The sequence below is a fragment of the Mus pahari genome, chromosome 13 (assembly GCF_900095145.1).
Source record: "Mus pahari chromosome 13, PAHARI_EIJ_v1.1, whole genome shotgun sequence".
Classification (NCBI taxonomy): Eukaryota; Metazoa; Chordata; class Mammalia; order Rodentia; family Muridae; genus Mus; species Mus pahari.
The window spans coordinates 44,510,009-44,534,446 of NC_034602.1; the positions used below are offsets into that span (position 1 = coordinate 44,510,009).

Below are 24,438 nucleotides of genomic sequence, written 5' to 3' on the forward strand. Positions count from 1 at the left end.
AACTGGCAGGGGTCAAGGTAGCCTGGGGAGGTCCTCTCATGGGAAGTCTTTAGGATAGAATGTCTGCTTGACCCCACAAATCCCAGGACATCTTCCATCCTAGGAAGCCAGTTTGTGAGTGGCTCCTCAGCGAAAACTTGAGCAGAGGGCATGTAGGGAAGGCAAACAAACCAGCCTTTGTCTACGGCAGCCACAGTGGGGTGAGAAGACAAGCCTCCCCAGACTTGTGCCTGGAGATGGTACCCCCATATCAGCACCATGCCTGGATCTGGTCACTCTTGCCGTGTTTGAAAAACCCAAAGCCTTTCTTAGGAGGCTCTCGGTTCCACTCTCTGAAGGTCTGGAGGCAGCTGTGGCCACCGAACTGCACTCTCATTGGATAACCTGGCAGTGTTAGCTCTTGTCTGCTTCTTCCACTTAAAGGAGGGGGTGCCCGGGCTTCTCACTGAGCTGGGGTTTGAGTGGCTTCGAGCTCTGCTGACTCCATATGGCACCAGAGCTCTCGTCCCTGCCTCTAAAAATGAACCAAGTACTCTCAACCCCCACAGTTTTCTCCTCAGCCTGATGCCTGGAGAGGAAGGGAGAATGAAAATGAAAATCTCAAAAAGCCAGACTATCGGCTCTAGCCAGATTGTTCGCTGGCTTTTTGGTCTTTCTGTGGATTGTTTCTGTGCCCTCTACCCAGTGTGTGTATGGGGGAGGGGTGGGGAGAATGTGTCAAGGAGACAGGAGAAGGGAGGGAGGGAAGGAGGGAGAGGGAGAGGGGGAGAGGGTAAGGGGAAGGGGAGAGGGAAGGGAAGGGGAAGAGGGAGGGGAAGGGGAGAGGAAGGGGGAGAGGGAGGGGGAGGGGGAGGGGGAGGGAGAGGGAACGTGTCCTAGCCTTACATGGGAGTTAGAAGACAATCTTAGATGATGGTCCTTGCCTCCCACCTTGTTTTGAGACTGGGTGGCTTTAGCCATAGATGCACTGTGATTACAGAATTATGCTAACATGCTAGCTTTGTATGGATTCTGGAGATGCACACTCAAGTCTTCATGCTTACGCAGCAATGTTTACCCAAGGGCTGTCTCCCAGGTCCCGGCCCTGTTGGATGTGAACACACCCAGGACAACACTCCTCAGAGCTACCGATCTAGATTTGAGAATATCTGCGGGAAAGACCCCGGGAGGTGGGAGCAAAGGGACCAACCCTGGCTAGGGAGCACGGCCCTCAACTCCTAACTTCTGTCTTCCTTATAGACGACCCCTAGCTTTGTCACTAGGAAGGCAAACCGGCTTGGAATAGTGTCAGCTCTCTAGACGACTTCTTGCTCCAGCCTGCACCATTTGTCAAAAAAAAAAAAAACGTTTACTCGACAGCGAGATCACCAAGTGACCCCCAAGTCTAGCAAGCACCATCAAGAACTCTTCGAAGGGGCTGGGGAGTATAAAGTATTGGTAGCATGCGTGTCTAGCGAGCCTGTGTCCCTGGGTTCAACCCCCAGCACTGATGAACAGGGAATGATAGTGGATGCCTGAGGCTAACACTTCTGAGGTCGGTGGATGAGGGTCAGAAGTTCAAGCTCATCCACAGCTACCGTGGCAAGTTCGAAGCTGGACTGGGATCCATGCGGCTGTCTCATAAGGCAAAACAAAACAAAACAAAACAAAACAAAACAAAACAAAACAAAACAAAACAAAACTTGATGGTGTTGGTCAGAAGTCAAGAGGGAGAAAGCAGAGACACAAGCAGCCTTCTGCCCTGCAGACTCTTAGAGAGCCCACGACAGGTGTGGAAGAGGTTTTACGCCTTCTGGACCCCTCCTCTCTGGTCTGGCAATCAGCATCCACTTACATCATTTGTCTGTGTATCTTGGCTCAGAGCTCCTTCCCTATTTCCTGTGCTAAAACGAGCACATCAGATCAGATTAGGAAAAATGAAAGTGTTCTTCCACGTCATCTCCGACTAGAAGCTGGCCAATATGGAAGACTGATGCCACATCAGCAGGAGACAATGCTGTGATAGATTATTGTGGCCGTTGGCATATGCTTGGCCCAGGAAGTGGCACTATTTGGAGGTGTGGCCTTGTTAGAAGAAGTGTGCCACTGTGGGCGTGGGCTTTAAGACCCTGCCTGAAAGCCAGTCTTCTCCTGCTTGCCTTCAGAACAAGATGTTGGGCTCTCAGCTCTTTCCTGTGCCATGCTTGCCTGCATGCTGTCATGCTCCCACCATGATGATAATGGACCGAACCTCTGAACCTATAAGCTAGTCCCAATTAAATATTGTCCTTGTAAGAGTTGTCTCGGTCACAGTGTCCATTCACAGCAGTAAAACCCTAAGTAAGACAATATGGGTCATGGGTGTGAGAATGGGTATACCTAATGCACACCAAGTATTTGTCATCCCGAATCTTCCTGTTCTTAACTGCTCTTCACAGAGGGGCATCAGATGGCTCTCCACATCATCTCACTAGTACCTCCATCTTGGGCACTCAGCCAACACTAAGCCTGGAATCCTTCCTGTTTTTTCCATCACTGCTTGATGGAGATTCATCTTGCTTCCTTAGATAGACTAGAGATTTGAGGGGAACAGGGGCCAGGTTGCCTGGCATGGCACTGTATTCACAGAGCGGAAGTTTAGTCTGGATGCCAGCCCATGGATGGACCAGCCCGTGGATGGACTGGCTTTCTGGAGAGGACACTGTTTCCTTTGAGATGCTCGTAAAAAAGACAGTTCTCCCAAACTCCGGGGACTCAGAAACTTCAACTGTGATTCAGCCAATGCTTGGGGAATTGATGAGAAAGAAGAGACGGGGGAGGCAGAGGAGGTGTGGGGAGGAGAGAACACGTTGCTTTTCGCTCTGCCCTCCAGTCTGGAGACACACAAAAGCAGGAGTCAGGCAGCCAATGTGATTCACACAGGAAGCAATACCCCACTCCCTGTCCTTACTCTCCAGGACTGCAGACTCCCTAACACAAGGCTACCTCCACACATCCTTCATGTGTACTCCAAAGTGAGGCTGTATCCAAGGGGGAAAGTACCTCTCCCTCATTCTCCCTCTCCTGTGCTCCCTTTGTATCTGTGTGGTAGCCAGAGACTGGAACCCCTATGCCTACAGCCCAAAACCCACTGAGGCTGGTCCTTCAAGCTAACTGTACTCACTAATGAGTACTAATTGAATCCCCTGTTTCAATAAGTTATTCTACCTAGAATATTCACCGAAAGGTGAATAACAAATTTCTATCATTTATACACACAGAGGACAGCATGCACCCCAATATTAGCTACAAGAAACCCTGAATATTTCAAAATGAACATACTCCCGAATCCGACTGAAACATTGTAGCTCAGGCCTTCGGCAGCAAAAAGAAGGGAAAAAGAGTCATTATTGTAGAACAGCCATTGAAGTCCCACCTGAACAAACAAACACCAGACACAGGAAATTCCCAGCATTGATTCACGCATTCAACATCCATCTTTTTACATAAATCACACAAACGAAACAGTGAGAAAATTCACCAAGTCATTTTGAGAGGGGAGAAAAAAAATCAAAGCTTCGGTACATGCACAAAAACAGCAATTTGACTGCACAAATAAATGACAAATTTGTCTGTCTGTGTTGAAATTCAATGCAGTAAAAGAAAGGCCTTCACAGAAGATGTGGTTTGAACATCATCAAAAGCGCCTGGTGCAAAGTGGACCATTCAAACCCCCAGGACGGCACTCGCCACTAATTAGTTCTGTGAGGTCTTTTGACATCCAGTTCAAGAAATCGCTGCGAAAAATTCCAATTTATGAAACACACTTGCAGGCAACCTAAGGCAGCTATTCAGATTTCCACTGAGGAAAACGTCATGTTGTCCACCTCCTCTCCTGTGGCAATTTTCATTTCTCATCCGTACAGGAACGCAGCCCACGGGAGCCTCGCGAAGAGGAGACCGCTTTGCGCTGAAAGGGTAAGACACTAAAAATACCCGGACAATGTTCCTTCCAGGGAACCAGGAGGCGGCAGAAAATGATAAATATAAGTTTCCAAACAGCATAAAGAGGAAAGTGAAGAACTGACGGGGTCTCCTGAGAGGGCTATTTTACTGGGATAAACGGGATAAGTATAGCTCATTAGAGAGAAACACTACGGCTCCTCACACATTGGACAAATGTGGGGAGAAAATTCTCCTCAAGAAATTTTTGTTTTCAAGCTACATAAAACTGTTGGGAGGGGTTAGGCAGGGGAAGGTGGCTGTGAAGTACATCTGGATTGGAGAAACGGCTGGCGCTTCAGTTTTAGTACTGGTGATTAAACTGAACAAATCTTTGTGCGGTTTTACATTCCACTTTAGGACTGATGATTAAATTGCACAAATCTTTGTAAGATCTTATATTCGTTTTTAGGACCGGTGATTAAATTGAACAAATCTTTGTATATTCTCCCATTCGTTTTAGGAGGGAAGGTTACATGGAACAAATCTTTATATGATGACTACTGATAAGAAATGAAACAACTAACGGGCATTCCAAAGGTTAACACACACAGACACACAGACACACACAGACACACAGACACACACACACACACACACACACACACACACACACACACACACACACACTAACAGTTTGAGAAGTTAGGCTACCTAAATGTCAGTGCCCCGCTGATGAGAATTTGAAAATACATTGTATATTTCTGACTTTATCCCATCCTTGGTCTTGCCATGGGGTGGGTTTCTCACTTGGAAACACTTGCGAACTGTTTCTTGACAGCCTCCAATTCAAAGGGCCTCAAGCAGGCAGAATTTTCTTGACAAGTTATACGAGAAAGTTCTTTTAAAAGGCGAAGAACATCCTAAAGTAGACGAAAGCCGCTGTTGAGAAGTTCCTGCTTACCTGGAAGACTCCACAAGCCAGAAACTTCCAGAGTCCGTAGTTTCTTTTCCAGCTCTGCCACTCGATTCCCTAGGATCCTAGAAAATAATAAGAGGAGATGACGTCATTTGTCAGTGCTTGCACCGAGGTGGTGGGTAATAGGAAAGTCAATAGACTTAGGATCTAAAAAGAGAGCATGCAGGTACACATGTGCACACGACACACACTCTATAGGAAGTCCATGTGGAAATACAAAGTGCCACAAAGCACGCACACATTACTCAGTTGGAACCTGTTCTGCAAGGCAGTTTCCTAGGGGTTAAACGATTATTCCACCACTGCCCAAAACATCATAAGGAATTTCCATTCGAGAAGTGCTCACTGCTAAAGATGTCAACTGATTCTGAACACCCTTAGGAGCATCAGACCATCTTTGAGAGCATGTTTGATTTTTGGAACCAATAGGTAAGATATAGATGGATACACTTGGAAATGTTTCTTCTGTGGCAATGAAATAATATCAGCTTTCACAGCACCACACTAGGTCTTACTGATGTGCATGCCCTGGATATCAAGAACAATGCCTGGCACAGTGTAGGTGTACTGATAAATGTGTGTACTTAAACATATGCTTTTTCTTTCTTCATAATCTGTAATCATCTGTGGAAAAGGTAAAGAATAAGAAGAATAAGAATCTCACAAGAGTTCTTTTTCTCTCCTACATAATGCTTTCGTTAATTATTTGGGAATTTCGTACATCATTATACATGCTTTCCAGTTTCTCCCAGTGGGACTGTGTCACAGTTCTGCAGGTAAAGGCATTTGATGGCAAGCTCAGTGATCCGAGTTCGATTCTCAGCACCCATGTGATGGAAGGAGAGAACTGGCTCTGGCAAGTTTTCCTCTGACCTCCATACACCATTCTGACTTGCTGCAATATCTAAGTTCTGGAACGCACACTGGAAAAGATCAGATGGCATGCTTGGAAGGCAGGCCTTGTGCACATGCGTAGGTAAACATCTGTTCCTTTGCTCCAGACATTAAACATAGCCAAGAAGTGATGGACAGCCATCTAAAACCTTGCTTTCCAGTGGTCTGGAAATGGAAACCAGCCTTTATTTTTATTTGGGAGATTTTCTTGGCTCTGCTGTGCTGAAAGAGACATGAAAATCTCTTTAATAGCAAATTCTCCATTCCTTTCAGTGGGATAAATTAGAGCAGCAGAATTATTCTCCTACGTCTCTTTCTATTCCAGAGATAGCTGTGCACACCCACATACATTCAGGGCTATGAATATGCATATATAGACACACATATATACAGTTCAGTTCATCCTGATTTTACCTGAATCGACCTGCAGTATCTTAATCATCCCTTGGAGTTCACAGGAAAACTCTGCCGTTGCTCCCCATGCTTTGGTTCATCTAGTTACTAGAGCTCATCTTTCCCTCATTTCCTCAGGTCTCACAGTCTGCAGGGTGCTCACCAACGACTTCAGATCTCGCTCCATCTGTTGGGTCTGTTTTGCTTTCGTACCCATGACCCTTCCATAGACATCACTGTTAATCAGCCTTTCGGTATTTTGCCCAAACCTTCTGATGCCAGCTCCCTTCCTCACAGCTGAAGGGTCTGACACGCAGTCACCACAGGGCTCAAGCTCATACTTGCCTCTGAATGAGGTCAGATCACATGTCTGCAGTTGCCTCTTAGGACCACCCCCACATTCCACTTGCAGGGACCCTGTCTGAGTTCATCTGTGGTAGCTCTGTTTATTGCTCTGATACCAGCACCTGATGCAGGGCTGGAGGTAATAAAGGGATCCGGAAGTTGCAGGTGTGGCAATAGCAGTGACAGAACCATCAATAATAGTGACTGGACTGCGGTGGACACAAATGACAACTGATTTTTCCCAGAGTCCACCTAACACAGAAGTTAGTTAGCTTGGTTGAAACTACATACAGGGCCCAGGGATGAATCTGGATCTGATCCCCAGCCTGTCTTAGCCTCTGAACTTTATGTTTTTAACACATTCCCCCCCCCCATGGCACTTTAAAATAACCCTCTTTACATTCTTTCTCATATGAACAATAAGTACTCCTTTAAAACTGTGCTCATTGAATGATGAATATAGCCATAGGTGATGTCAAAAATACAACCCAAGATGCTTTTCCCAGAATCGTAACATATACCCCCTTAGTGGCACTTATGACAACCCTTCTTAACAGCCAGGCGTGTGGTGGCGCACACCTTTAATCCCAGCACTCGGGAGGCAGAGGCAAGCGGATTTCTGAGTTTGAGGCCAGCCTGGTCTACAGAGTGAGTTCTAGGACAGCCAGGGCTACACAGAGAAACCCTGTCTTGAAAAACCAAAAAAAAAAAAAAAAAAAAAAAAAGACAACCCTTCTTAGATTTTTTTTCAGGAGCATAACACGTACAGGATCCTTAAAACTGTACTCATAGAAACACAGATATAGCTATAGGTGATGTGCAAAATTCAACCCAAGTTGCTTTGCATGACTGGAAGGGATCTCCCGCCTGCCTCACACAGAGACTTGGGCAGGGGTTATGGGAGCTGGTGTAAGAGGCTGTGAGAGTCACAGTGGCTGGCAGCTCTCAGGATGGAGAGAGAAAGAGAAGAACAAATCTAGCTCAGGAAGTTTGAGCAATTCCCACCCAGTTCCTGAGATCCACCTCTGTGCTACAGATTGGAGGGGAAATTGAAAGGACGAGCCCTGCTGGGCAGGGGTGGCGCACGCCTTTAATCCCAGCACTTGGGAGGCAGAGGCAGGCGGATTTCTGAGTTCGAAGGCAGCCTGGTCTACAAAGTGAGTTCCAGGACAGCCAGGGCTACACAGTGGCCCCTTTAGTGGCACTGTCTCGAAAAAAACAAAAAAGGAAGGACAAGCCCCTTTCCCTATTCCTAGAGAACAATAGTCTACTGGTGGACACATAAGCACCATGTGACAGGAAAGCCAAGGACAGCTGATATGTATCCAGTGTTTGTCCCAAGCCTGAACAACACATACAGTGCCTGACATTTTGTTTTGCTTGTTTGTGTGTGTTTTTCTTTTCAGCACCTGACTAGGCAGTCCTGGGTTTGTAGATGAGGAACTGGAAGCTCACAGAGGGCAATCCCTCACTGGGGCTCACACAGCTGGCAATCAGGCAAAAACTAAGCCTAAAAACACCGAAGTCTAACAAAAGCTGAGAGCAAAATTGACAAGCAACGAGAAATGCAGAACGAGAGAGGCTGGTGGGCCCTCTGATGAAGACGGAGCTTGTGGCTAAGCTGAGAACACTGACTTTTAATCACAGGTTCTGGGGAGCTATTGAGGTGTTATTGAGGTGAGAGTTTAGAAGTTTAGGAAGTGGTCTTCATATGAACTTGAGGATGGACAAGAACTGGGAGTAGAGGCAGAAGAACCACTTACTGGGCAATCGTGCAGGAAGACGAAGATGTACCCAGCAGTCCAGTGAGGATGCAGGCAAGCCAAAGAAACAGGACCACAAGGAGGAAATGGGAGGAGCTGAGGCTGCATGAGAGACATGTGGACACATGGCCACTCAAGGAAGAGATGAGCGTCTAAGCATGGGCTAAAGGAGATCCACTTGCCAACAGAGTGAGGCAAGGAAGGGCTGGGATAAGGAAAGGAACAGGGACAAGATAGAGCCTGGAAGCCACAGAGAGAGAAGTGCTGATGGGAAGGGTCCACATCTTCCAGGAAGTGGTCACAGACGGAAGTGCATGGGAGGTGTGACCTACCCCAGGTGGGGGTGTCAGAGGATGAAGGGAACCCCAGTTCCCAAGTGAGAAGCTGAGACACATTAGCATGTAGGAAGGGAGATGGGTCTGTAGGGAAGACAGCCAGTCTGGAGGGCAGCAGCTTCAGGCACACCTAGGCACGGGGAGGAGGCCCTTTTGGTTGGGTAGGATGGTGGGTTGGTTTGGTTTGTTTGCATGTCTGTTTGTTGTTGGCTTGTATGTAAGGAAATTACAGGTTGTTTTAGAATAGTAGAGATTTCAGTATATGTACTCCCTTCGTGTGCCCCTGAGTCGAAGAAAATCCTCCAGATGTCCAGCCTCCTTACTGACTTTGCATCAAGGCTTCTAATGACATTACTTGGCATAAGGTTAGAAGTCAGCAAAAGATGGCCAGTCTGGTGAGATTTCTGAGGGAGGGGACAAACAAAGGTCTGCAGGGTATGCCCCACCTGTCATGAAGTATCCGGAGCCCTTGGAAACTCTGCTGTGAAACTCACTGTTACAGGCAACTTAGAAGACTCCCCGGCACATTTGCCATCAGCTAGGGAAGTAGGAAAGGTCTGTCATTGAATTAGCCACCACCTCACTACTGGCAAGGACGTGCAGCACTGAGCAACCATATCTTCTGCTTGTGGCATTAGTTGGTTAGACAAGGGAGCCGTCTCCCTTTAGTGAACACCGGGTAATGGCTGATGTGTCAGCAAGAGGCACAGCAAACGAATGGACACTGAGCAACACCCAAACATAAATCCCATGGTACTTAGCAGTCATCAAGGTGGTTTCCCCACAGGAGGAGGCCATTATCAAACAGTAGAGAGCTAGTAGGCAGAGCATGAGCTTCCAGAAGGGAAGGTCTGAAGTCCTGAGGCACTACCTCGTCCTAATAAAGGTTCTTTCTCCTCCCTTGGTTCTAAGGCTAAACTATGAGGGCCACCAGTGAGCTGACCAAATTCCCATTCTGTTGTCAACCCCTTTGCTTATTGTACAGTTAACTTCTTCATATACCCCCAGGAAGTATGAAACAGAAGGTTTTCAAAGTACCAAAAGGGCACACTTGACCCTTGTTGGTGTACCTCCACGATCTAGTGTTACAGGGCCAGAAAGCAAGCAAGAACAAAGGAACAAAGGGTGCCCCTCCCTTCTCTGTGATAATGAAGAGCTGCTTTTTTGTTTTTTAAAAGTATCCATATAGATACTTGGGTGTGTTTCCATACACTATGCCTTTGTTTGTTTGACTTGAAGGACCCATGAAGACAAGAAATGGTGACTTCTCCCATGAAGGGGTTTGGGACAGCTGAGATGTTTGGAAACCCACAGTTCTTCAACCATGGCTCAAAGAACTGTTTGAACATGGCTAAATATGCAGAGGTGTGCTCAAATAAAAATAAGATGATGAATGGAAATGCCAGCTTCCATACAGGGAGAAAGTGGTTTGCATCTGGGGCCTGGGTCAGTTGCTGTGGATATGGTAAGGTTCAAAGGAGCCCAGAGATGCTGGACAGGGGTTGCTCAGGAATGAGAAGCATCCTCCCTGCCTGCTTCAGGGGACCCTCGGGGACAGCCCCTCCCCAGCCAGATTCCCAACCCTGCTTCCTGAGAGTGGCTGCAGTTGGGCACGGCTGTTTCATTTTGCAAGGCTGTTGCAAACTTCTCCTGTCAATAAATTACCCTGTCATCCGGGGAGATTGCCGGCCTCCCTTTGATGCTCTCGCTTTCTCCCACATACATCTTCATCTCTGGCGCGGTCCCCTCTTCACTCCATCATTTCCCTTTTCTCTTTTGTTTTTTTATAACACTTTCAATCATCTTCCTGTGGCCTCCTTCCATGGGTGTCCCTGCCTCTGGCAGCCCCAATTCTCAGGTCCCTCCCCTCTAAGCTTAACATCTGTACTTGTTCAAATCTTCAGTAATGTCATTGTGACTCTGAATGTGGGTCTTGGGAGCAGGGCCCACCTATAATTTTCAGGGTTCTGTGCAAGATAAAAATGTGAGCCCCATTCACCCCACCCCACCCCTGTGAAAAGATGGTGGTAGCAGTATGCGTCCAAATGTCAAATCCTTCTAGGTATAGATTGCATGCCACAAAGCTGGCCCTGCCCTGTTAGAAGCTACATATTCAAGCTCATAGATCAGTGCTAATAACCATTGGGGGTGTTAGAGTGAGACAGTGCCAGGAAGGTGAGGCCCCCCAGCATAGAATCTCTGGGGTCCAGAGTGAGCACGCTTGCTATGTTTGACCACATGGAATCTGGGTCATGTTCAGATGTGGCCTGAAGAGCATCGTCTGACACAGCGGCATGCTTTTGAATTCAGCCCCCTGGAGTGTGAGAAGTGAACTTCTTGCTTTTAAAAAAAAAAATCTTCATAAATTACCCAGACTCGTTTCTAGGAACAGAAAATGGACTGATGTATGTAGTACTCATACTGCTTTAATTACCGTGTTCAGCTTTTATTCTCAGGATATTTTCAACTCCGTTCTGACCACTGTTTCAACCTACCTGTATCAGTTAGGGTTTTACTGCTGTGAACAAACACCATGACCAAGGCAACTCTTATAAGGACATCATTTAATTGGGGCTGGCTTACAAGTTCAGAAGTCTAGTCTATTATCATCAAGGTGGGAACATGGCAGAGTCCAGGCAGGCATGGGGCGGGAGGAGCTGAGAATTCTACATCTTCATCTGAAGGCTGCTAGCAGGATATTGCTTCCAGGCAGCTAAGACAAGGGTATTAAAGCCCACACCTACAGGGCCACACCAACTCCAACAAGGCCACACCTCTCAACAGTGCCCCTCCCTGGTCCAAGCATATACAAACCATCACACTACCTTAACTCACTCAGTTTGATACAATGTAACCAACACTCATTACAAAGCAAACAGGATACTTTGTTCACACCAGGAGGCTCTCTCACACCCACAATAGCCCATAAAAATTTGATGATTGTTTTCCTGGCCATCAGAGACCCTCAGAGTCAAGTCTTAGAATTGAGGGGCAAAGAAGATCTAAGAAAGAGGCAAGATCACTAGCACTGTCCTATGGGAGCCAACATGAAACTGGTGTTGCCTAGAGCGGAGCTTATAGGACAGGCTCTCTAAGAAATCAGGATTCCTGCTTCATTCACTCTGACGGATAAGCAGGATGCCAAAGCAACATAGAAGATTCTGGTTTCATGCTTGTTGTCTCCACCCCCCCCCCCACCTCCAGATGTCAGGGACATTACCTTCTTCCCAGGAGGCTTGTAGTTTATTTCTGGAAGCCACCCAGACCACCCACCTGTTGGTTTGCCTCTGATGTTGAATGACCATATTTTTCTCATGGATCGTCTCCAGCAGGGCAGTGGCCAGAGACTTCAGGTCAGCGATGGACTGAGGAGTAGCTGGGAGGCTGCACCCATGGTCTTCAGAGAGCAGATCCTGAACTAGGGAAGACAAAGTTGACAGCTCAGTCGTGGACCCAGAAACATGAGACGGCCAACCCATGTTGGTTATTCCCGGATAATGGGAGTCCCAAGCTCTGACGGGACAGTTGTGTTTTCCTGAGGGCCTTCCTCAACTACCACAAAGAAAAGAACAGAAAACCCAGTGTGAGAGTTAAGTGGAGAAGCCTTACAGAGGTTTGACCCCCCCCCCCCCCCCCCGGTTTTATTTCCTTCTTTTTGTCAAACTGGGATAGAACCCAGGGCTTTGCACATGCTAAGCCAGTACGCTCTCACTGAGCCACACTCACATCCAGCCACTTGCAAGCTGTTCAGAGACTAATCGTATTTTCACTTGCCAGTGGGTGAAGACATTTTTATGTTAACTCACTGAGATTTTGAACTGGAAAAAAAAACCAAACCTAGCAAGTATTATTTATTTCCATTTTGTAAACAATAATGCAAGCCTCAGATGGGTTAAAAACACTCGTTCAAGGTCACACTACCTTGCAGGTGACAATCCTTGATCTTTAGGTTCCCTCATTATTGTAAAAGTAATATAGCACTTTAAAGGGGGTAAATCAGTGGAGAGAAAAACACAAGTGACAGTCACCATGGTACTCCTTCTGACTATGACACAAAACACTGTGACTCTTTCGACTATCATTTCCTATGTGACTATATGTATGTATACAGATTCATTCAATATTCTTCTAAAATGGGGGAAATACTACTTCTTAACAACATTCCAATCTCGTTTACATCCCCTAAGTCATAAAGGTGAGTGCCCACTTCAATAGCCCATCTAGATTTGTAACTATTAATTTAGCTAAGTATTTATGCCATTCTCAGTTGAAATACAGAATGTATGAGGAGATTTCATGCAGTTAAAAGTTCATATGTGTCTAACTTACTTCTTGCTAGTTCTTGTTAACGGATCTGTTTAGGTTTGTCATAATCGGTTGCTATGCTCATACATTTTGATTACCTATCCAGTAGTCCATGGTAATAAAGTTCTCTCATAGGCTTTTCTAGAAGACTTAGGTCAGGGCATATCTCTGTATGGTCTTTGAGTATGACTGGAACTTATTACATAAGAATCAGTACAGGGGTCCATACTCTAAGATGACAGCTAGGTATGGTATCCAGGGCTAACCATGTTAATGCATGTAATACATGTTCATATGTGTACATGAATATGTGGGTATATGTAGAAGAAACAGGTTGGCATCAGTCCTTTCCTTACTCTCTCTCTCTCTCTCTCTCTCTCCACTTTTTACTATTGAGTCAATGTCTCACTCAGCAGCCCTGACTAGCCTAGAGCTTGACAGGTAGACCAGATGGCCTCAACCTCCACTACAACAAAATTTTTACATGGGCGTTAGAGACCTGAACTCAGGGCCTTATGTTTACACAGCAGACACTTTACTGCTGAACCACGTAGATGGAGTTTTCCACACTTTTACAGAGAGTTATAGCTGCCCATTCAAGAACAATTCTAGGATTTTCTCTTCTAGATCAGTGGGAAAAAGAAGCTGTTTGATAAAGAACCTTGATTGTTAGGTCCACTGAAGATGCCATGCTTTTTAAAGCCAGTTCTGATTAAGACTGGGCCATGATAGCTGCTGGCCTGTACTGTCAACACCTGAGGAGCAGGCCTGTGCATCCTAGGTTTACGCTGAGAACTGACTGCAGAATATAAAATACCAGACTCAAGCTTCCTTCTATTTATTCCCCACTGGACTGCTCCCAGAAGATCATGATTTCTCATTGGAATCGACAGAAAGGGGAACAGAGCTGCAATCAACAAAAGCTCCTCAGAAAATGGCACGCGTTCCCATGATCCATGGTGCCCTGACCTGTGCCCTGACCGTGAAGCAGTAGGAGCTTCTCCATTCTGCCTGCAGAGGGCCGGAGAAACACACTCAGGGAGGCTGAGCCTCTAGAGGCTATCGGGTGGTGACGGGAAAGGAAAAACATCCCCAGGAGGACACAGATCCGATCACTGGTGAAGCTTGAAGATGGTGATTCTAAGTGTGGGGTCTCCCACTGCAGCACCCTGGCCTGGCAACCCTGCAGGCACAGAAATTCTCAGGCCCCTGTCCTCAAGCCCTGTCAAATCAGGAGCCTAGGTAGGGGTTTGTCTGGGTTGGAAGGACTCAGGCAATCCTGAGGCAAGCAACAGTTAGGAGCTGCAGTTTTTGGTCCCAGAGGCTTGGGTGGGACATAAGACTACAGCTCTGTGCTCAGAAGTTGGTCCCGTCTGGATATTAATGCCTACCTTGCTTTGCAGACAAGACCCCAGTCAGAGCACTACTGCTGGATTTGCCTTGGCTCTTGGAGGTTTTCCGTCTCTCGAGAGCATTCTGCAGCAGCAATGGAAAAAACAAGAGCCTTTGTCAGAAAAGGCAGGGAGAGAAAATTTCCTTGTTAAGGATACAGCCTGTGTACTCATAGGAACCCTGGCAGACACCAAATGTAGCCTAACACATAGGAATCTCGGTCCTTGGAGTTTTAAAAGGCTCCACATAGAGGGTTGGTTTGGCTTTTAAGTTACTGCAAAGGAGAAAGGCAGTAACTGTAGTCCCTTGTGTCCAGAGGTATTTAATTCACGTTCTTTAAATCAAATCTGAGGCAAGAAACCAGTCTAACATGTGGAGAGACTTACTATGGAAATCATTTTAGAATAGCCATGAGATGAACACTGCACTTGCTTTTATGTACCAGAGGTAGTGTCTGGAAAGACATGATGGTTGGATTGGAAAGGGATCATGGTCAATTAGTGATGTCTGCCTTGGACACAGGATTGAGTGGACATGCTGCCACGGCCACTCTTAGAATGGCATTCATACCAATATGCAGTAGTAAGCCAGGGTTTGAAACATGAGCAGGATACATAATACATGAAAGGATAGATATGGCTGTAAATTCAAATACTAAAAAGCACAGGCTTTCTTGGCCCCTGTTTATCTATACGGTGATGTGAATGGAAGTGTGGCTACCACCAAATGGAAAGCCATGGTGATCTCCGAGAACAAAAGCCAGTGTCAACAACCAGGAGAATGTGCCAGCTCTTCCTAGCATTCAGTTGGCTGTGAAACGTTACCCTCAGGAAGAGACGTCAATCTGTTTTCAAAGCAGAGAGACCCAGGAGAGTCTTCCAATTATAACACTTACAACTAACATCTGCAGAAATAGATAATATCAAACCAACGCAGCTGGGGTTAGACTAAAGAACAGTGCAGCAAATTCTAACATTCTGTCCTTTCAGGGTGCCTCCAATCTTAGCGCGTGGGTTCTGGTGTCCGTCTTTGTCTCTTCTCCCACAGAAACCATTTTCTTGGGGGTAATTATGAGACAGATAGCATCTGACAATGGCAACATTTCGTAGAGGAAGTGAAGAAGGTCCCCTGAGTTCATAGGGATGAGGCTCCAAGGTGGAAGCACACAGGTTTTGGTGGCCTCAGAGTGCCTTGTCCAGACTATAGACATAGATGCAGATGCCAGGGGAAAATGATGTTGGGAGTCCATTGGTTTGTGGCTGATTTTCCTGGCTACTCCAATTAGGGGTCTTATTGGGCTCCGTTTGGGAGGACAGGAGAGTGATGAAATGTCTTTGAAGTACTAAATCGAGGCATAATAGGCTGACACTCAGACGCTGAGTGGCAAATCACAGACTAGGTTACCTTATACTTGGTGATGTTCGATTTCAGAAGGCTGACTTCCTCGTGGAGTTGTTTCAGTCTCTCCTGGAGATATCTAGAAAAAACCAAAACAAGCACATACCCATAACTGGAATGGGCATGGGGGCAACATGAAGCCCACTGACTGATATGAGTGAAACCTGAAGGACCACCGTCGTTTGTATGTAACGACTTCTTTTTTTCTCATCCTGGAGGGAAGGAGGCAGGGAAACGTGACCTTTTATTAAATAGATGTGATCAAGGTCAGACGTGCCCAAATCACAGACACCCCATTTTAAAACAGCCCTCTTGGTGATGCCCTAAGGGACAATGACAGCATCGTTTTCACATAATTCTCATTAAGATGATTCCACAGGGGAACAAACCAGGAAGGGAAGACGGCAGCCGTAACACGAGTCAGACACATCCACACGCTGAAATGTGCCTGGGGGCAAAGACACAGCCAAGGGAATTTCTCAATTTATTTTCTTCTTCTTTCCCCTCTCCTTGACAGCAGTCACAAACAACTTTCCCTGGCTCTTCACCCCTGTGGCCCAATCAGAGAAGGTAAACGGAGATTGAGGGAGGCTAGAGGTGTGGGTATCCCCCTTCTTTTCTTAATTTTATAACCAGTACATGCCAGTGCTTATATTTTGGGGTTGTGACATGCTTTTATCCCAAATGCAGATATTTCAATTGTAGGCAGGGTTTCAGGGACCGCCCCCCCTACAGACACACACACACACACACACACACACACACACACACACACAGTCTCCCTGGGATGCTTGGCACTTGCCTGTTCTCCATGCACAGTGCATCCACATCGATAATACGGTTCTCATGACCACCCAGGATGTGGTTGAGCTCCTGGTTCAGCCTGTCCACTTTGTCCTGGTAGGAAGCCCGCTCTTCCTTAACATCCTGGAGTTCATCCACTGAGGCCTGTAGGTCATGCTCTAAGGACTCTATCTGAAATCCAAGGAATGTCCACAGGGATGTTAATGACTAGGGATGCAATGTCCACATGATGGGCTGGCTTGGAGGCTTATGGGTACTATTCAAGTGCTAGAGTGTATTGTGCACCACACCACATTGTATTGCAGGCTGGGTAAGGGTGGAGCGAGGGGACACTTTCCAGCCAGATACTTATCATGGGTGGGGTGCATGAGCCTGATCTCTAACCCTTGCACATTGCCCTTGTTCACAGGCATGGAAATGGCAAGCTGACCCTAGAGTCTTACAAATGCATGTGGTGCCAAGCCACTCAAACCTGGGCATCTGGTGGCCAGCTAGCAAGAGAAGAGAAAGAAAGTCTCCATTCTTATAGCTGCTCTCCAGGCGTGTGTGTGTGTGTGCGTGTGTGTGTGTGTGTGTGTGTGTGTGTGTGTGTGTATGTGTGTGTGTCTGCACTCTGAAACGCATCACTCAGCATCTTAGTGGAAACTCATAAATGAAAGGCCAGTTTGTCACATTTCCTCCCTGCTGTCTGTGTGACTGAATGGTAGCAAGTCTCTTGGTGGGCTCAGAAAAACAACAGTCAGTACTGGATACCACCCAGCTAGGGGTTAGTCACTCATCACGAACCTAAGAAGAACTGAGGAAGTCAAGCCCTCTCTTGTTACCCACTGGCCTCCCCTTGGACAAGGACACAGTAGCACATGTGCCCTACCTCCTGCTATGAAGGGCTGCAGGAGCATGTGTCCCCTGCTTCCTGTGGTGAGACCACATGCAGGCATCCCTACCCAAAACAGAGTTCAGCATTCACCTGTTCCTTAGCCCGCTCCAGCTGCTCAACCAAGTCTTCCCGCTCATGGGCCGCAAAGTGCCTCATGCCAATCTCTTCATCTCCGAGCCTTTGTTTAGCAATCGTCATCCTCAACAGCTGCAGTTTCCATTATCAGAAAAAGGCAAAGGAAGAGAGAAAGAATATGAATGAGTACATTCCCCCAAGTCCCAAGGTCCTATTTCCAGAAAGAAATTTCTGGAAGAACTCTTGCAAGAACTGCTTGAAAGTACAGGACAAGCTGCCTGCCAATATTATGAAGTTTTAAGAAAGAGGAACTTTTGTTACAATTTGTGCATGGTGACACATACGTGCACGCATGCAGTGTAAGGGGTACCCAGGCTTGATCCTGGAAGTTGCATGTGCTATAGGGCACTGCGACAGTGAGAACTTAGCAAGGATCCTAAATGACCCTTTAGTACTGATAAGGATCTGCCAAAATAGGCATATCCCACATTAAACCACTAGGCAACGCTATCAGGACCCTTAAAAAGGCTATTCAATGTCCAGTAAGTATTCCTGTCTGTCTGTGAATGGCCCCGATGTGGACTAGCCTCTTGAGAAAAAGATAAGTAGATTGCACTGGATAGCGCAGGCCTTGTATGCACTGTGATAAAGTGTGTACTAAAAACTTATTCATAAGACAATAAGTGACCAAGTACATGAAGTACTCAAACATGTGTGGGCGTGACAACACCATGCACACCAATCTCCAATCTCCCAGGTAAGACCACAGCAGGAATTACAGGAGAGATCCCAGGACGAACCCATGCTCTCCAAACGTCCATGCTGGCTCATCACAATATGCTTATCCTAAAATGGTTCACCTACTTCTCCTGATGGATGCATGTGGATGGGCTCATATGCACATTAAAGCCCCGGGGACAGGTTGTCCCTACCGTATGGGTAAGACACTCCAGCACAGCTCACTGTGAACATGCTCTTTCTTGCTCTTACATGACCCTTAACCCTTATGAGAACAGTGACCAGTAGAGCCAAGAAGTTTAAACTTCAGCACTTCTGAAGGATTTGAGTCAGGTGAGAGATAGAAACTTCATTTAAGCTAAGGCAGAATTACCTCATTGAAATTATGACGGCGGTGAACTGGAAAGAAGTGGTAACTGCAGAAAAGCAGAGGATGCAAGGTCCCTTCACTACTCTGTTGAATCCCAGGAGGCTTACTGAGTATCCCAGGTCAAGACCCACCAAAGGGGGGGAGGAGCCTCATATGCAAAACTGACTTTTAATGGACTGTGCTAAGTTCATCCCCAGGGTTCACAGCTTGTGTATTTATGGATGTTTCTACTCAGTGCAACTTATTTTTACCGCCCCCCCCCAAATCCATCTTCAAGATCTTCCAGTGTGACAGCTGAACACTCAGAGTGGGGAAACAGGGCCGGAGGTACGGCTCAGATGAGGTCAACAACGCCACCTTCAGCCTCTCTGCTTCCGCCTTACACGGTGGATGGTCTGTCTAGGGCCGGCTTAGTGTCCAATGCTTACACTGTTATTATTCTTTGATGGTTTTATAGAATCCATATATGGGTGGGACTCAATGTGTTTCCATGCACGTATGTACACTGTATGGTGGTCACAGTAGGGTAATTAATACACACTTCACCTTCCACATTGATCATTTATCATGAAAATCTTTGAAATCTAACTGTTCTGAAATGCACAATGCATGGTGCTAACCATAGTCACCTACTATGCAGAAAGCATGGCGCTTAATCCTCCCCTGGACTGAAACTCTGTGCAGGGTAACTTCTATCTTCCCATGCCCGCCCCAGTCTCAGACAAGCACTGTTCTGTTTCCTATTTCTGTCCTAGTTTGCTTTTCTGTTTCTCTGATAAAACTCTAACCAAAAGCAACTTGGGGAGGGAAGGGTTTGTTTTGGTTTACACTCCCAGGTCACAGCCCATCATGGAGGGAAATCAGGACAGAAACTCAATCAAGGCCTGAAGAAAGGCTGCTGATTGGCTCACTCCTAGACCAGGCTGAGCTAGCTATTGTATGCAGCACAGACCCACATGCACAGGGATGGTGCCCTCTCCCGCCTCCACCACATCAGTCGAGTCAGTCTCTCACAGACGTGGCCACTGGACAATCTGATCGAGGAAATTCTCCAGGTGAGCTTCCTTCTTTCCAGGTGATTAAAGGATGTGTCAAGTTGACAATAAAAACTAACCAGTGCAACATATCTGGGAAAACTCTTTTTAAGATTCATGATGTAGTGATTGTCTTCTTGCACCTTTGGTTTTGTTTTGCTAACATAACGTCTTCTGGATTTCATCCATTATGAAGGCAGAGCGGTATCCCCCTGGATACATGTGCCATATCTTCCTTATTCGATCCATTGAGGGACACTTAGATTGTCGCTGTACTGTGGCTAGCCTGAACAGCATATCAATGAACATGGTCATGCAGGCATCTTTTTGATATACAGATTTCATCCCCTTGGCTACATACCCAGGAGTGCAACTGCAGTAGTTTGGTGCACATATGTTTCATTTATTTATAATTTGAAGTGCTACAGCATTTCCTCCTGTGGCTGTAGTAACCTGTACTCCCACTGGCAGTGTGGGAAAGGTCACCTGATGACAACACACGTGTTGGTGTGATGTCTACTGTCCCTGAGTTCAAGAAGGAGGTGCAGTGAGCACTGCAGCAAAAACCTGTGAGTTAGTCCAGCTTCCTCTGACTCCAAGTTAAAGAATGAGTGAACCTGTTAATTCAGTGCTGATGAATTTACTACCTCTGTTTAAAAACAAAACAGGTTTCTATTACATAGAAGCATATAGGAAACACAGTTGGGACGAGCCTTGGCACAGCAGCAGTGGCAGTGGCTGGCAGGCACCTCCCCACCTCCCCTGGGCCCAGTGGTCCAGTAGGCTCACACTCAGCACTGCAGTGGCCCCATGGAACACATGGGCAGCAGAAGTGGTCGGTTCAAGCGAGAGCTCGAATGCGAAACATCTTTCATGTCACCTGGTACTTGGCTTGAAACAACGGGACTCTGAAAAGCACATCCCGAAGACACAGTAAAGCCAAGAAGCAGCATTTGTCAAACCTCAGAGGCTGGATCACAGGCATGCAGGCTTTTGGCAGGAGGCCACAGGAGATTCAGGCTGTGTCTTGAACACCAGAGAGTCTTTCCCTGACACGTAACGCGTTAGAGAGACAGCCTGAACTTGATATAAAGAAACCTCACTTTCCAGTCACAGCCAGCTCCACTGCACTCTTCATTTAGAGTCATATGATTATGTTTGTTAGTGCCAATTAATTATTGCACATGCCTAGTGAGGCCCGACTCCATAGGAAAAAAAAAAAGCCATCTTCACACTGGATGCTGGTTAAATGTCAATCAACACGTCAGCTATCATTTGGTGTTTAATGTGCAGATAATATTGCTCCCACATTGCAGGGCTGCACTGGTTGAAATACTTTTAAATTGAGGCTCAAGTTGGATTGTTGGGTCTGAAATTTAAATGCAGTCAGCAGAAGGGGCTTGATGGGGTTGTTGCTGTGGCAACAGAGAGCCCAGGAACATCAAGCTTGTCTTCTACAAGGACAGCTTATGGGCTCTGGGGTCCCTCCCCAAGGATGAGTTTGGACCTCTCCAGGCCTCTGTAACATCCCTCTGAGAGTACAGCATGAAATGGGAGAGTGGAGGCAGAGCCAAGAGACACACTGGGTCAGGGGCCACATAGGCAAACAGGATGAGGGATGCAAAGAAGTCATCCTAAAATTCGCCTCACCCCTGTGTGGAGAGTGGCTGCAATTGTGTAGTCAACGTACACAAATACACTACATTTTTCCAGCTATCAATTCGAAGTCGTAATGTTTGCAGTCATCAGCAATGCTACCGTTTGGAAACATGCGTGCAACTCTTTGGCCAGGACTGCTTGTGCGATTTAAAGATCATCCAGGTAATCTGAGCATGTCCCTCTCCCCATGCTAATGAGAGACAGATGTAGCCCTGAAGAACAGAGGGTGGTCCTTCTCTATGACATTAACTCAGTCCAGGAGTAGAGAAAGTGTGTGTTTAACTAGCATCATCTTCTTGCCGGATGATTACTACCATCACCATCATTGCTGCCATTGTTATATTATTATATGATGATGGTGATGTCATCATCACCACCACCATTACTGCATCATCATCATCACTTTCATCCATCCAAGAGGTCCTAACAAATCCCCAGGGAAACTGCTGTCTTCAGAGATGCCTGAAGCTAAGCCCCAGACTAGAGAACTTGCTACAGAGCGTGAAGATGTGGCTTCCTACCCTGGGCAGTGACACTAAGCAATGCTCCCCACACTTGCTAACCTCACACAGGACACCGCAGATCGTCTCCCAGCGCCAAGAGGACTTGTGCTATGTGAACACCCGCTGTCAGCGACGGACACCGCCATTTGCTGATTTAGAGAGAAATAAATGTTTATGAATGAGTCGTAGACATGAGTCCTTGGCTGGTGCACGAGGCCCAGCTGCAGCTTAGATGTCGCTGAGGGACAGGGAACAAAACAGTGAAGCAGGAAGGGTCCAGGTTCTTTTTCAGCTGCCCAGGCTCCACCAGGCTTAGCCCTGTGTGAGGTCCCTCTAGCCCCTGAGTCAGAGAGGTTCAGTCCTTCTTTGACCTCTCCCCAGGCTGCGCCTGTCATGGCCTTCCACGGTCTCTAACTCATATTATTTGCTGGAGCCACTGTGTCCACTGAGTGCTGGGAGGCAGCCAGGGTGGAGCCACTGCGCTCTGAGTGTTACCTGTGTTCAGATTCTAACGCTAATCTCAGCTGTTAGCTGAGAAAGTCACCTAACCTTGCCAAGCCACGCGTGACTTGTGAATTTAGAACACAAGAAGATAAACATGATCTTATAGATACAACAGTGCCCATGAAGAAGGATTTATCTGCTAGGTGCACTAGTGCATGCCTTTAATCCCAGCACTCAGGAGACACAGGCAGGTGGATCTCTGAGTTCAAGGCCGCCCGATGGGCAGAGTGAGTTCCAGGACACACAGGGCTACACAGAGAAACGCTGTCTCAAAAAAGCCAAAAATGATGGCTCCACTCTCCCATCTTAGAAACAAAATGATGGGGCTTGTGCTCCACTCTAGGGTCTCAAGAAACTGTCATCCACACACTAGTGTGCCTATTAGCTAATGAGCACCTTACTGGGGCTGGGGAAGCAATGTGCTCAGAGCGTCCTGCCCACAACAGGTACTCGAAGTGGCTTTCTCCTGCACTGAGATGGGTGCAGAGCCCTTGCTGAGGCTAAGTGGCCCACATGACCCTCCTGATCTGCCCCAATACCATCACTGCTACCTTGTGCCTGTGCTTGCCCCATCTTGCCTGCTCCTGGTATACATCCCAGCCCCTGGGCGTTTGTACTTTCTCTGCCCCTAGCACAGCGAGCCATAGAGCTGTCCACAGTCACTTCTATCATCCCATTCAAGGCTCAGATTAAAGACTTCCTTAGACATCTCATCTCAGCTGATGCTATTCCTCCCCAGGCCCCCTGCCTACTAATGCCTGCCTCTCTCCACACATCCACTTGGCACCTGACATCAGCTCTCCAGGAGCTCAGTGTCCATAGCCCAGTGTCAGGCTCTCCATGGGGATCTCCAAATGACTGTCAGATCAGGGATGTCCCCCTGCCATGCTCCTCACAGCCCAGAGGCAGATCCTGATGTCCCTTCTTTACAGAGAGCAAGATCAGCCTGGGGCCAGGTCTATGTGACCCCTGTACATGTTCAGATGCTGTCCGAGGTGCTGAAACATAGTCAACCTGGGGAAAATCCACTCTGTATCCAGCTGGTCATGATAGTGCCCAGTCAGGTGAGGACACAAACAAGGAGAGACAAGGTCATTAGTTTAAGTCACAAATCCTAGGAATGACTGAGGTGAGGTTGGTCCTGGCTGTCAAAGGCTTATCTTCTACTGTAATACTACTGTTCTATGCAACCCTTGCTCAGGCAAAATGCATGCCCTTCTGCAGAGCGTGTTCTGAGCTGGCATGTGTTATAACTTCCCAATATAATACTCAAAAATACCCTATGCTTATGCCCACCTCAGGACATTTGTACTGCATCCCCCAGATATCTGTCTGCTTTCCTCCAGTTCTCTGTGCCCTGGGCGTGTGAGTTCAGGACTTCCCCAAGCCCCATAGCAACACTTAGCTAGCCTTATGCTCTAGCCTTCCTGACTAGCATCACTGACATATCCAGACGGTGCTCTGGCCAATATTCCTTCAACTCTCAGAGCACAGGCACATTATCCTACTGATATGTCACAGATGCAATGATGAAACTCCATTCCCCAGATCCTAGAAAGGGGACTTGTCTGTTCACTGACTGGCTGGCTCTGCCACAGTTGAAGTCCCATGAGAGGAGGGACTCAAATGTTTCTTGTGCCATCCCCAGAGTGTATGTGTGGAATGAACCAAACCCATGGACTACACAAGACCCTGTCTCAAACCAAAGCCAAGGGTCTGCTATGCTCCAAGCACAAATGGCTCATTAGGGCATCCTCCTTCTGGAGGTCACTCAAACAGGACTCCTTGGTGAAGCATCTAGAAACAGCTTTCCCAGCTCTTATCCAGGGGCATGATAAACAACCACAGCTGAACACACTTCACTTTTGTTTCTTTTCTATATATATTTTTTAATAAACGATGTATACTTTAATTGGTCAGCTGCTTGCTCATTGGCCTGCCTTTATTGGTTGACGGCTTGGACCTCACTGTTTTGCAGGATGCATCCAACCACACCCAACAAACAGCAGTCACAGAAGGGCTTTGTGGTTTTATGCAGCCAACGCCAGAACAAACAGAGGCATTTAGGACTGCCAGTTGGTGAAATATAAAGCTTATTACTAAAGGCAGAGCCTGCGTTTCTCACAGACAGCAAAAAATGCAAGCGTTCTCGCCTCTGCCCATGCCATGC

At 47.0% G+C, this 24,438-nt stretch overlaps 1 protein-coding gene across 3 annotated transcripts in view; it reads right to left on the minus strand.

Annotated features, from left to right (window-relative positions):
• Positions 1–24,438, minus strand: part of Ccdc149 (coiled-coil domain containing 149) — a 94,094-nt gene that overhangs the window by 11,482 nt on the left and 58,174 nt on the right. For 2 of the 3 annotated variants that reach the window (XM_029544906.1, XM_029544907.1), the window contains exons 5-11: positions 17,476–17,592; positions 16,507–16,679; positions 15,711–15,783; positions 14,306–14,390; positions 11,883–12,027; positions 4,865–4,941; positions 3,301–3,333 (exon numbers count right to left, since the gene is read on the minus strand). In XM_029544906.1, the coding sequence (XP_029400766.1) occupies positions 3,301–3,333; positions 4,865–4,941; positions 11,883–12,027; positions 14,306–14,390; positions 15,711–15,783; positions 16,507–16,679; positions 17,476–17,592 (703 nt within the window). The remainder of the gene's footprint in view (positions 1–3,300; positions 3,334–4,864; positions 4,942–11,882; positions 12,028–14,305; positions 14,391–15,710; positions 15,784–16,506; positions 16,680–17,475; positions 17,593–24,438) is intronic. The other variant, XM_021211093.1, reaches the window with a different exon arrangement.